This window comes from Ranitomeya variabilis, chromosome 4 (genome assembly GCF_051348905.1).
Source record: "Ranitomeya variabilis isolate aRanVar5 chromosome 4, aRanVar5.hap1, whole genome shotgun sequence".
NCBI lineage: Eukaryota > Metazoa > Chordata > Amphibia > Anura > Dendrobatidae > Ranitomeya > Ranitomeya variabilis.
In genome coordinates, this window is record NC_135235.1 from 402,660,933 (window position 1) to 402,675,808 (window position 14,876).

The 14,876-nt window shown below is 43.0% G+C and overlaps 1 protein-coding gene across 4 annotated transcripts in view; it reads left to right on the forward strand.

The window, feature by feature from the left end:
* Positions 1 to 14,876, forward strand: part of LOC143764928 (uncharacterized) — a 53,563-nt gene that overhangs the window by 8,785 nt on the left and 29,902 nt on the right. For 2 of the 4 annotated variants that reach the window (XM_077251049.1, XM_077251050.1), the window contains exons 1-2: positions 7,381 to 7,515; positions 7,613 to 7,725. In XM_077251049.1, the coding sequence (XP_077107164.1) occupies positions 7,711 to 7,725 (15 nt within the window). In that variant the 5' untranslated portion in view covers positions 7,381 to 7,515; positions 7,613 to 7,710. Of the gene's footprint in view, positions 1 to 7,371; positions 7,516 to 7,601; positions 7,726 to 14,876 lie in introns of those variants that run through there. The other 2 variants (XM_077251047.1, XM_077251048.1) reach the window with 2 other exon arrangements.

Below are 14,876 nucleotides of genomic sequence, written 5' to 3' on the forward strand. Positions count from 1 at the left end.
GCTGTGAGTCCATCATACTGTGTATAAGGGAGCTGTGAGTCCATCATACTGTGTATAAGGGAGCTGCGGGCCCATCATACTGTGTATAAGGGAGCTGTGAGTCCATCATACTGTGTATAGGAGAGCTGTGGGCCCATCATACTGTGTATAGAAGAGCTGCGGGCTCATCATACTGTGTATAAGGAAACTGTGGCCCCATCATACTGTGTACAGGGGAACTGTGAGGGACATCTTTCTGTTTGACGGAACCTGCAGGCCCATTATACTGTTTATAAGGGAGCTGTGGACCCACTATACTGTGTATAAGGGAGCTGTGGGCCCATCATACTGTGTACAGGGGAACTGTGAGGGACATCATGCTGTTTGACGGAATCTGCGAGCCCATCATACTGTGTATAAGGGAGCTGTGAGTCCATCATACTGTGTATACGGGAGCTGCGGGCCCATCATACTGTGTATAAGGGAGCTGTGAGTCCATCATACTGTGTATAGGAGAGCTGTGGGCCCATCATACTGTGTATAGAAGAGCTGCGGGCTCATCATACTGTGTATAAGGAAACTGTGGCCCCATCATACTGTGTACAGGGGAACTGTGAGGGACATCTTTCTGTTTGACGGAACCTGCAGGCCCATTATACTGTTTATAAGGGAGCTGTGGACCCACTATACTGTGTATAAGGGAGCTGTGGGCCCATCATACTGTGTACAGGGGAACTGTGAGGGACATCATGCTGTTTGACGGAATCTGCGAGCCCATCATACTGTGTATAAGGGAGCTGTGAGTCCATCATACTGTGTATACGGGAGCTGCGGGCCCATCATACTGTGTATAAGGGAGCTGTGAGTCCATCATACTGTGTATAGGAGAGCTGTGGGCCCATCATACTGTGTATAGAAGAGCTGCGGGCTCATCATACTGTGTATAAGGAAACTGTGGCCCCATCATACTGTGTACAGGGGAACTGTGAGGGACATCTTTCTGTTTGACGGAACCTGCAGGCCCATCATACTGTTTATAAGGGAGCTGCGGGCCCATCATACTGTGTATAAGGAAGCTGTGGCCCCATCATACTGTGTGCAGGGGAACTGTGAGGGACATCATACTGTTTGACGGAATCTGCGAGCCCATCATACTGTTTATAAGGGAGCTGTGGACCCACCATACTGTGTATAGGGAACTGTGAAGGCATATTGTGCATATGGGAGCTGTTGGCCCATTACGCTGTATATAGGGGAGCTCTGGGGAGGCATTATACTTTCTATAGTGGAGCTCTGTCAGCATTATACTGTGTAAAGGGGAGCAGTGAGAACGTGATACGGTGTATCGGGTAGTTATAGAATCATCATACTGTGTATAGGGGAGCTGTGGGGGCCTTATACTGTGTGTATGGAAGCTTTGAGCTCACCATACTGTGTATAATGGAGCAGTACATGAGGGATCTTAGGGGACATTATTAAATGTAAAGTGGGCACTTAAGCATTACTGTATTTTTATAGGGGCACTCAGAGTATTGCGACCATCAAAGTTGCATATGGTCACAATATGGCGGTAAAGTCAATGTTCGTTTTTGTATATAGATTTATTTTCAATAACAGTAGGGTCATATTCTGAGGTTCCCCTATATTCACAATTAGCGTGCGCAACCGTAGCTGTAATCAGGGTTAGCTGGTTAGGGGCCCACTCAGATGTTTCGCCCCCCTAAGTTGAAACCCTAGCTACGCCTCTGCCTGCGATGCAGGAGTAGCAGATGGCCTTTCATAATCGAGTGCCGACTCTGTTAAAGCCACAACTCCCTTTTCTCGCTATCTAAGGCCTCATTCAGACGTCCATAATTTTTCTCAGAAGTAAAAACACCGTTGATGATCCAAGTTTCATCAGTGTTTAATTTTTTACCATTAAAAGGGTTGTCCTCTACTAGGGAAACTCCTGACCATTTACCATGTTTGGCCCTGATAAAACAGAAAAAGCTTATACTCGCCTCCTGTGCCGATACCGTTGTAGTGGTGCTGACACTCACGCTTCCCGAGCTCACATGCGGTTGTTATGACCATTGAGCCCGGCGTCCAACCAGTGCTGGCGTCTCTGTCTCTTCCTTTGTACCTATACATAATCAGGGGTAAGTGGTATCTGCGGCTGCTGTCTCACCTCTTCTTGATTTCCTATATGGCTGAAGGAAGAGACAGTGACGCCAGTGGTAATTGGGCGCAGGGCTCACGTGTCATAAGAGCCGCACGTGAGCCTGCGAATGCAAGTGCTGATATCACTGGAATGGCGCCGGCACGGGAAAGGAGTAGGTTCTTTATTTTAGTAGTGGACAACCTCTTTAATGTTTGAGTGATTTTCACTGATGAAAAAATAAAGTGCACGTGTCCTTCTGAACCCACAGACTTGTAGGGGTAATTTTGATCTGTGACTTGGATCAAAAACAAACAGCCTAATAGATGATAATTAGTGATGAGCGAATATACTCGTTGCTCGGGTTTCCCAGAGCACGCTCGGGTGGTCTCCGAGTATTTTCTAGTGCTCAGACATTTAGTTTTCCTCACCTCAGCTGCATGGTTTACGGCTGCTAGCCAGGCTGAGTACATGTGAGGAATGCCTGTTTGTAAGGGGAATCCCCTCCGGTATTCAGCCTGTCTGGCAGCCACAAATCTGTCTGGGAGCTGAGGTGAGGAAAACTAAATCTCTGAACACTAACAAATACTTGGAGACCAGCCGAGCGTGCTCAGGAAAACCCGAGCAACTAGTATACTCACTCATCACTAATGATAATGGGTTCTATTTCTGGAATCCAGAGACATACGTAAATGACTCGCGAAGGTCTGAATGAGGCCTAACAGCCGGAACAGGCTGAAACCTACTACTTAAATATCAAAACTGGCCCTATGCCATAATAAAAGTAGGGAATATAGATGGACACTCGGAGTATAAGTCCACAGTATAATAATCAAAATAATTTTATTAAATAATGAAGCATAAAAAATATATCACAAAATGTATATAGGCAAAGTCAAAGAAACAGAAAAAGGCTCCGATATGAAGGACATACACACATCACAAATGTAAACAGGATCAGGGCTGTGTGCGATTTTTGAGTTTGGCAATTTTTGTATTAAAGTTCCAGCAAAGTTGACAGGATTTCTAGAAATCGCATGCTCACTGTGCATTTTTTACTCTGCATATACAGTGAGGAAAATTAGTATTTGATACACTGATGATTTTGCAAGTTTTCCCACCTACAAAGAATGGAGAGGTCTGCAATTTTTATTGTAGGTACACTTTAACTGTGAGAGACAGAATCTAATAATAAAAAACAGAAAAACACATTGTAGGATTTTTAAATAATTAGCTTTTTATTGCATGAAATAAGTATTTGATCACCTACCAACCAGCAAGAATTCTGACTAACAGACCTGTTAGTTTTTCTTTAAGAAGCCCTCCTACTCTACATTCATTACCTATATTAATTGCACCTGTTTGAACTCGTTACCTGTATAAAAGACTCCTGTCCACACAATCAATCACACTCTAATCTCTCCACCATGGCCAAGACAAAAGAGCTTGTCATGATCTGTTCCAGGGTTTAATCCTGTCTGCCCCTTTTCCGGGCAGATCATGTCAAGGGAAAACCTTGCTCTGCCTCATTCTGGATTCAGGTTTGCTATTTAGCTGCTATGCATCCTGCTGGCGGTGTCGACTATAGTTCTGCCTCCGGTAGCCCTTGATTTGTCCTGCTGTGATCGCAGACTTGCCCCGTGTCTGTTGACTCCCTCTGTCCTTTTCCCAGCGTTTCCCTGTTTGTCGATTTGATTCTCTGGTTTCTGACTTGGCTTGTATTTGGACTCGCTTCTGCCTTCTGACTTTGTCTTATCCGCTTCTGACCGTTGCTGAACCTCCTGGCTTGTTCTTGACCACATGTACTGCTGATCCCTTTGGTACATATGCCTCTGTTTTCTGACTCGGCTTGTCTGACCTCTCTCGCCACTCGGTGGCGCCTGTGCTGCTGCTCTGTGGTGCTTCTCTGTGTACACAGTCTTACTTCCCTCTCAAGCTCCCTCTGGTGGAGGTTGCACTGTACTGCACTGCAGCAGCATGACAGAGCTGTCTAAGGATACCAGTGACAAATTGTAGACCTGCATAAGGCTGGAATAGCCTACAGGACAATAGGAAAGCAGCTTGGTGAGAAGGCCACAACTGTTGGCGCAATTATTAGAAAATAGAAGAAACACAAGATGACTGTCAGTCTTCCTCATTCTGGGTCTCCATGCATGGTCATGCCTTGTGGGGTAAGGATGATTCTGAAAAAGGTTAGGAATCAGCCCAGAACTACATGGGAGGGCAACGACCCCGAAACCAGAAAAAATCTGGAGAAGATCTGTATGGCGGAGTGGGTCAAAATCCCTGCTGCAGTGTGTGCAAACTTGGTCAAGAACTGCAGGAAACATCTGACCTCTGTAATTGCAAACAAAGGTTTTTGTACCTTATAGTAGCTTTTGTTTTTCTATTGTATCAAATACTTATTTCATGCAATAGCATGCAAATTAATTATGTAAAAATTATACAGTGTGATTTTCTGTTTTTTATTTTATTTTTATTTTGTCTCTCACAGTTGAAGTGTATGTATGATAAAAATTATAAACCTCTCTATTCTTTGTAGGTGGGAAAACTTGCAAAATTTACAGTGTATCAAATACTTATTTTCCACACTGTATGAATAATAGTTTAAGGTTTTTCTCTATTTAGTTATTTATTTTTATTTATTTATTTCCTGGAGAGTCCCTTAACAGTTACAGTGACTCCAATTAAAAATGTGTTCTGGAACTTTTATTATTCTTGTTAAGAACTAACAAGCAGGTATTTGCTAAACTTCCCGCCTAGCAACAATTTTTGCCAGCTCAAATCAGTCACAGACTCTCCTGCCAGCGATTCCCTTGCTTCCATTAATGTCCCATTGACAGATTGGTGTCTTCTTTTTCTCTCTGCTCTTTTGACAAGGCATCACTCCCAATGTCATTCTGATTGACAGCCGGATCTTTGCTGCCTAAGGCTGGTTTCAGACTTGCGTTCCTGTGCGCTGCAGATGGCAGCATACTTCCTCCTTGCTTCCTCCGTGAAGCTCCACCCAGGCTCCGCCTACTGCCGGCTGCGTCCTGCGTTTCCCTGCGTACCTATGTTTAACATTGGGTACGCAGGGACATGCGTTGTATACGGATGTGTCCGCATGCGGCAATTTGAGGCGTGAGGCGCCCGCACGGAAACGCAGAATTTTTGTCTACTTAGCCTTTACTGGTTATTAACAAGGGGTGACCCCCCAAAATAATGTGAGGTCCCTCTATTATTAATAACCAGCAAAGGCTAGGCAGGAAGCTGCAGGCAGATATTAATAGCCTGGGAAGAGGCCATGGATATTGTCCCCTCCCAGACTAAGAGAACATCGGACCTCAGCCGCTCCAGAAATGGCGCATCCATTAGATACTCCAATTCTGGCTCTTAGCCTCCGCTCTTCCCACTTTCCCTGGTATGATGGCAAGTGGGGTAATAGTATTGGGGCTGATGTCAGATTTGTAATGTCAGCTGGCATCAAGCCCAGGGGTTAGTAATGGAGAGGCAACTCCCATTATTTACCCCATAGTCAAATGTAATATAGACAAACAAAGTCCTTTATTTCAAATAAAAACTCCCCGACCCTCTTTTACCCTTTATTAATAGCCAGAGAAATATAAAAACACAAAGTAATCCTCACCTGTCTGAAGATAATCCATATATGATGCTGTTCGATGAAGAACTCCAGCTATGCTATATTTGGATGGTTTGTTGAGCGGTGACATGTTGCAGGAGAATGCTCCTGCAGTCTCTAGTGCTGACTTAAGGTCACCGGAGTTCATAGCCTTGGTCATAGCTAGTGATGAGCGAGTGTACTCGTTGCTTGGGTTTTCCCGAGCACGCACGGGTGGTCTTCGAGTATTTGTGACAGCTCGGAGATTTAGTTTTTGTTGACTCAGCTTCATGATTTACGGCTGCCTGAGTACATGTGAGGGTTGCCTGGTTGCTAGGGAATCCCCACATGTAATCAAGCTGTCTAGTAGCCGCAAATCGTGCAGCTGCGGTTACAAATACTTGGAGACCACCCGAGCGTGCTAGGGAAAACCCGAGCAACGAGTATACTCGGTCATCATTAGTCATAGCCTGACGTCACCACTCGCATCGTGAGAATTTTATCTTATTTCTATAGATGCCTCTCAATTACTAACCCCTGAACTTGATGCCAGCTGACATTACAAAGCTGACTCAACCCCAATACTATTACCCCACTTTCCACTGCACAATGGCAAGTGGGAAGAGCAGAGGCTAAGCTCCAGAATTGGCTCATCTAGTGGATGCAACATTTCTGGGGCAGCTGAGGGCTGATGTTCTTAGTCTGGCAGGAGGCCAATATCCATGGCCCCTTCCTAGGCTATTAACATCAGGTCGCAGCTGACTGCCTTTGCTGGTTATTAATAATAGGGGAATCCCACGTAATTTTTTTAATAACCAGTTTTTTATAATAACCAGTAAACGCTATGCAGACAGCTGTGAGATGATATTAATAGCCTGGGAAGCTCCATGTTTATTACCCTTTTCCCACGCTATTAAGACCAGCTTTAAGCTGTCTGCTTTCCCTCAGCTGGTCAATAAAAAACTGCACATGTAAAGCACTGAGTATATATCTCAATTACATCTACCAATATCTGTATATAACATTGTTGTATTAGTTAGAAAACTAGCTTGAAATGAAAGAGAATTGTATGTAAAAGCAGATGTTAAAAATGCTTTGCGTACGCTTGTCAGACAGATGCTACTTGCTAAAAATTGCATTGTACTAGCATGACACACCCACTTTTCTGGATCAACATCGGACTGCTAGTATGACTCCAGCCTTACTGCTACATTTTCTTCAACACAGCTCCGCTCTCATCTAGGCTGCAGATTTCACTGAATGGGTAGAGATGTCATTCTCTGCAGAGCAAACCAGAAGCAGAAATGAGGCTGCTTCGTTGTTATAATTAGCTGAATCTACTTCAATCATCAAGGTGGCATCATACAGCTGTACCCCTCACATGTCATATTTCTTTATTACTATTGGAACATGACCAGAAAAGTGAGGGACTTTGTCATTAAAGGCACATGACTTCACCAGACAGGTGGGAGATTATAGGCCTTTTGTGCTATATTTCTAATACTATTGAAAGTCCTGTTTCTGGGGTCATAAAAATAAAATATAGTCAGTAATGAAACTGGTTGAAAAGTATCAAAGGGTTTGACCACTTAGTGGATAATTTTGAGTCTACAAAACAGTGTTATATAAATCTGCTATTATTTTGAATTCCTAGGATTATGTTCCAGAGAAGAAGACAACTATTGAGTGTAGAAAATGGAGTCGGACCCAGAGCCCTAACATAAGGTCACCTCAGGGGGTAAAAAATGATCAGATGTTAGACCTTACCAACAAGATTATTGAGCTGCTAACTAGAGAGGTGAGCGCTGCTGGGAATAATTGGTCATGGTACCATAATACTTGGGAATAATGTGTCTGGATGATGATTGTATCATTGTGTGTCAGGTTCCTATAAGATGTCAGGATGTCACTGTCCATTTCTCCATGGAGGAGTGGGAGTATATAGAAGGACACAAGGACTTGTACAAAGACATCGTGATGAAGAACCACCAGAATGTCATATCATCAGGTCAGCAATGATCTTCGTTGTCACTAAATTTCTTAGTATCACAGTATAAATATTTAAGTTGTAGGGGGGAGATTGATTAGTGTATAGGCCCCGTCACACATAGCGATTTACCAACGATCACGACCAGCGATACGACCTGGCCGTGATCGTTGGTAAGTCGCTGTGTGGTTGCTGGGGAGCTGTCACACAGACAGCTCTCTCCAGCGACCAACGATCAGGGGAACGACTTCGGCATCGTTGAAACTGTCTTCAACGATGCCGAAGTCCCCCTGCAGCACCCGGGTAACCAGGGTAAACATCGGGTTACTAAGCGCAGGGCCGCGCTTAGTAACCCGATGTTTACCCTGGTTACCAAAAAAAACAAACAGTACATACTCACCATCTGATGTCCGTCAGGTCCCTTGCCGTCTGCTTCCTGCTCTGACTGAGTGCCGCCGTACAGTGAGAGCTGTGCTGTGCTCTCACTTTCCGGCCGGCAGTCAGTCAGAGCAGGAAGCAGACGGCAAGGGACCTGACGGACATCAGATGGTGAGTATGTACTGTTTGTTTTTTTTTACATTTACGCTGGTAACCAGGGTAAACATCGGGTTACTAAGCGCGGCCCTGCACTTAGTAACCCGATGTTTACCCTGGTTACCAGTGAAGACATCGCTGGATCGGTGTCACACACACCGATTCAGCGATGTCAGCGGGACCTCAACGACCAAAAAAAGGTCCAGGCCATTCCGACACGACCAGCGATCTCGCAGCAGGGGCCTGGTCGCTGCTACGTGTCACACATAGCGAGATCGCTACTGAGGTCGCTGTTGCGTCACAAAACTTGTGACTCAGCAGCGATCTCGCTAGCGATCTCGCTAAGTGAGACGGGGCCTTATGACTACAGATAAGATTTCACAGAGTTGTTTTGTACTTTGTGACTTTGAAACCTAGACGGATGCACTGGAGTTGTAGAAACAAAACTGCAAAAAAAATGATTCAAGAATGTCTCCAAAGTTGCTTACCGTAATTTTAGATGCATTGAGGCAATAAAAAGTGGTTGTCTTGAATGGGGTTTCCCACCACTATTTGACCCCCTTCCATATGTCCTCACTTTTCATAATACTAATATACTGTAATTACCTGCACTTCTTCAGTGAGCGCATTTTGGTATGGGTCACGTAATCAGTTTTTGATATGCAAATAATGCTTCATGTCCGTTACATCCAATCCACCCCTCTTCTGGACACAGACTGAATGAGCAGAGCATTTTAATTTGCTCCTCATGGGGGGCACAGCTACCTTTTAAATGATTGATGCGATATCTGAGAACAAGCTCGGATCATTCTTCATGGATCCTGCCACTGCTTTGAATCGCAAACCTCCTCAATTGACAAGCGCTGTGATGTGCTTGTCATTAGAAAGCTCCTCATAGCACATGTCATTTGAAGGGTTCGGCACCTAGAAAGCATTGGCAAGCTCCGATGATAGATATCACTGTCCTGCCAATGCTTTGGAGTATAAGTGCCGGCTCCTACAGTTCGCAAGTGCTGCTGTATACTTGCTAATGACAAGCACATTGCAGCACTTGTCAATTGAATGGGCCAGCACTCCAAAGCATCAGCAGGCTCAGAGCAGAGGACAATGAGCTTGTCATCTTAGCTTGCATACTCAGATACCCTGTCAATCATATAAAGGCATCGCTGCCCTCAGGACTGGATTGACCCGCTCTTCTCATTCTGTTTGAATCCTGTGCCCAGACGAGGGTTGGATCAGACGTAAAAGACAGAAAGTAGTGCCTGCACGTCAAAGGACACACATTGATTTGCACTTATAGAAGAAGCTCAGGTAATGAAAGTTATTAGAAAAGTGATTAAAAAGAGTTAAATACATGAAAGGGGGTCAACTAGTAATAGAAACCCTTTTATTGTAAAGGATACATGTAATACATGCATGACTGATCACTTGCTGCAACTATGGGGACTAGAGATTTGACTCTTGCCTATATTCTTATACCAAGCCTCCAAATTCCAAGTGTAATATTCGGAGGACAGCAATTTTGAAGTTGCAGAGCTGCATGACATTTGTTATTTTATAGTTCTCTGTACAGTCTCGAGGAAAAATAAAGTCCGTCCTCTTTGAATGCTAAGGGTTTGTGTATTAGGACATATAAAAAAAAACTCATCTGGCCCTTAGGAGATCTTAAGATTAAGTAAATACAACCTCAGATTCCCAACACATGACAAATTACACCATGACACTATTTACCAAAAACTAGTGTGTGAAAAATTAAGTATACCCTTACTACTTCCATAGGTTGGTAATCAAATATCATTGATTTATTTTCTTCAGTAAAGGTACCTTCACACTAAGCGACGCTGCAGCGATACAGACAACGATGCCGATCGCTGCAGCGTCGCTGTTTGGTCGCTGGAGAGCTGTCACACAGACAGCTCTCCAGAGACCAACGATGCCGAGGTCCCCGGGTAACCAGGGTAAACATCGGGTGTCTAAGCGCAGGGCCGCGCTTAGTAACCCGATGTTTACCCTGGTTACCAGTGTAAAATGTTAAAAAACAAACACTACATACTCACCTTCGCGTCCCCCGGCGTCCGCTTCCTGCACTGACTGTGAGTGGCGGCCCTAACAGCAGAGCGGTGACGTCCCCGCTGTGCTGTGCTTTCACTTTACGGCCGGCGCTCAGATAGTGCAGGAAGCGGACGCCGGGGGACGCGAAGGTGAGTATGTACTGTTTGTTTTTTAACATTTTACACTGGTAACCAGGGTAAACATCGGGTTACTAAGCGCGGCCCTGGTTACCATTGTAAAACATCGCTGGTATCGTTGCTTTTGCTGTCAAACACAACGATACACGGCGATCTGACGACCAAATAAAGTTCTGAACTTTAACCAACGACCAGCGATATCACAGCAGGATCCTGATCGCTGCTGCCTGTCAAACTCAACGATATCGCTATCCAGGACGCTGCAACGTCACGGATCGCTAGCGATATCGTTTAGTGTGAAGGTACCTTAAGTCCACCTGTATAAAAGCAGAAGTTTTGGCAGCTTTCTGGTCTGCGGCATCAAGGCATGTAAACATTATTAGTGATCTTAGATAAGCAATTGTTGCAGTCCATCAATCTGTGAAGTGTTACAAGGCTGTTATGGTCCCAATGGCAGGGGACCTCAGAGATTACCACAAAGTCTGCAAAACATAAATACTCGCTCTTAGGGAAGTGGTAACTAGGCTGACCATATACCTGATCCTAGCGCAAACACTAACAGCAGCCGGGGAAGGTGCCTACGTTGATCCTAGACGTCTCGCGCCAGCCGGAGAACTAACTAACCCTATCAGGGAAAATAAGACCTCTCTTGCCTCCAGAGAAAAGACCCCAAAGTAATACAAGCCCCCAACAAATAATAACGGTGAGGTAAGAAGAAAAGACAAACGTAAGAATGAACTAGATTTAGCAAAGAGAGGCCCACTGACTAATAGCAGAATATAGTAAGAAGACTTATATGGTCAGCAAAGAACCCTGCAAAATATCCACGCTGAATATCCAAGAACCCCCAAACCGACTGACGGCGTGGGGGGAGAATATCAGCCCCCTAGAGCTTCCAGCGATAACAGGAAACACATTTTGTACAAGCTGGACAAAAAATAAGAACAATACAAATGATCAAAAGTATGAAAGCAGGACTTAGCTTATCTTGCAAAGAACCAGGACCTGAAGACAGGAGCAAACAGAAGTGAACTGATTACAACGATGCCAGGCACTGGACTGAGAATCCAGGAAGTTTAAATAGCAACACCCATGGTCTAACGAAGCAGGTGAGTACCAACCTGGTAAAAGACAATCCAAGTGCCAAATCACTAGTGACTACAAGAGGGAGCCAAAAGGTATAGTTCACAACACAAGGCCATTTCCAAACCATTTGGTGTCTACCTTTCTTCAGTGAGAAAGATTATTCCCAAGTGGATGTCTCAGCAAATTTAACTCAAGGTGAGATCATGCAATGCTTAGAGAAATTGCAGAAAAAAAATACAAGAGCTACAGCTCAGACTCTAAAGGCCTCAGTTTGTTACATGTTCAAATTCATGAAAGTACTATTAGAAAAAGACTGAACAAGTATGGCTTGCTTAGAAGGGTTGCCAGAAGAAAGCCTCTTCTTTCTAAAAATAAAAATAATCACATAGCAGCACAGATAAAGTTTGCAAAGTTGCATCTGAACAAATTGCAAGACTTCTGGAATAGCACCCTTTTGACAAACTAGACCAAAGTGAAGATGTTTGGCCGTAATACCCTGCGCTATGTTTGTCAAAAACAAAACACACATCATAACAGCACAAATGCCTCATACAAACTATCAAGCATGATGGTAGAGGGGTAGTGAATTTGGATGTCTTGCAGCTATAGGATCTGGGCACCTTGCAGTCATTGAGTTGACCAAAAACATCTCTGTAAACAAAATATTTCTGGAGTTAAATTTTCCGCTATTTTATTGAAAACATAAAGCATGGCTGAAACTGGATCACACAACAGGACAATAATCTAAATCACTGCAGGAAATCTACATCAGAATGACTGGAAAAGAAGGTTTTGCAATAGTCCAGACCTCAATTCGATTGAAATGCTGTGACGTGACCTTAAGAGATCGACGCATAAACAAATGTCCACAAACCTCTATGAACTTGAAGGAAATTTGTCAGTGGGATCAACTCTCCTAAGCAGTCTATGTAGGTATGTAGGTCATAGAAAGCTGAATAAAGTGATATCTTGTTATCTGTGATCCGATGTATTATTCCAGAGAAATACACGTTTTTCTTATACGTAAATGAGCTATTAAGATCTATGGGTCAGACATAGATCTCCCAGAGAATCTGCCTCCAGTGCTTATTTTACATGAAAGGGGGCGTTACCAGTGTGAGACATGTAGCTTAGGAGAGCAGACTGTCAGTCATTACATGTCTCACCCTGGTAACTCTCCCTTTCATCTAAAATAATCTCTGAAGGCAGATTCTCATGCAGATCAGTGTCCAGCCCATAGCCTGGAACAGCTCATTTACATATAAGAAAAATGTGGATTTATGTGGAATAATACATCAGATCGCAGATATCAAGGTATCATATTATTCATATTTCGATTACATACATGCCCATATAGACGGCATAGTAGGGATTCCTTTTAAGCAAAATTGTAAAGAAGAATGTGAAAGACTGAAATAACATTTTTCAGAAAATACTAAGCTATTGCAGCTAAAGATGGTTCTACAGCTGTTGATTCATGGGGGGGGAATTATTTTTTTCACACAGCTTCTGCAGGTTGTCCCAGTTTTTGATAAATGACACAGTGTAATTTGTTATATGTTGTTGTTCATCATGTATGAGCATACAACTCAGAGTTTGTTTTTTCTCTGGATGGTATACGTAGGAGAGAGGTAAAGGTGAGAGTAGGGTAAAGATCAGGGCCAGCTCCAAGTTTACATGGTCTCCCTTTAACCCCTTTACGACATGTGGCGTAATGGTAAGCACATGTCAAGCTCCCCCTGATCTATACAGCTGACAGGTGCCCGCAACAGCCATGGGTGGAATCGTGATCCACCCACAACTGCTAACTACGGTAGTTAAATGCTGCTGTCAATCTCTGACGGTGGCATTTAACTCACGTTTACAGGAAGCGTTTCACTAATCTCGCCCATCAGTGAGCCCGTCACATGATCGCGGGTCACCACCGATGGGTCGGCATGACAGCCAGACGTCTGCAGCAGACCTCTGTGGTTGTCATTGCCAGATTGCTATGAGCGCTGCCCCGTGGTTAGCGCTCATAGCAAGTGAGCATTTCTGCTACACACAGGCGATCTGATCATTGCCTGTGTGTAGCAGAGGCAATAAAAATACTGCATCTTTTAGTCTCCCATGGAGACTATTGAAGCTTGTAAAAAAAAGTAAAAAATGTTTTTAAAAATATAAAAAATAAAAAATAAAATTTCAAATCACCCCCTTTCACCCCATTCAAAATAATAACAATAAAAAAAAAATATACAGATATTTTGTATCTCCGTCTTCAGAATTGCCCGATCTATCGATATAAAAAAAGAATTAAACGGCGTAACGAGAAATAAATTAAAAATGACAGAATTACTTTTTTTGGTCACCGCTACATTGCAATAAAATACAATAACAGGCAATCGTATCTACATCAAAATGGTATCGATAAAAACGACAGCTTGGCCCGCAAAAAATAAGCCCTCACCCAACCCGAGATCACGAAAAATGGAGATGCTACAGATCTTGGAAAATGACGCCTTTTTTTTGTTCTTAACAAATTTGGGAATTTTTTTTCACCACTAGAATAAATAAGAACCCAGACATGTTTGGTGTATATGAACTCGTAATGACCTGGAGAATCATAATGAATGGTCAGTTTTAGCATTTAGTGAACATGGTTAAAAAAAACCCAAACAACTGCACTTTTCCACAAATTGCACTTTTGTTGCAGTTTCACTGCACTTAGAATTTTTTTACTGTTTTCCAATACACGATATGTTAACCCCTTAGTGACAGAGCCAATTTGGTACTTAATGACCGAGCCAATTTTTACAATTCTGACCAGTGTCACTTTATGAGGTTATAACTCTGGAACGCTTTATCGGATCCCGCTGATTCTGAGATTGTTTTTTCGTGACATGTTGTACTTCAAGTTAGTGGTAACATTTCTTCGATATTACTTGCGATTATTTATGAAAAAAATGGAAATATGGCGAAAATTTTTAAAATTTTGCAATTTTCAAACTTTGTATTTTTATGCCCTTAAATCAGAGAGATATGTCACAAAAAATAGTTAATAAATAACATTTCTCACATGTCTACTTTACATCAGCACAATTTTGGAAACAATTTTTTTTTTTGTTAGGGAGTTATAAGGGTTAAAAGTTGACCAGCAATTTCTCATTTTTACAACACCATGTTTTTTTTAGGGACCACATCACCTTTGAAGTGATTTTGAGGGGTCTATATGATAGAAAATAACCAAGTGTGACACCATTCTAAAAACTGCACCCCTCAAGCTGCTCAAAACCACATTCAAGAAGTTTATTAACCCTTTACGTACTTCACAGGAACTAAAACAATGTGGAAGAAAAAAATGAACATTTTACTTTTTTTTGCAAA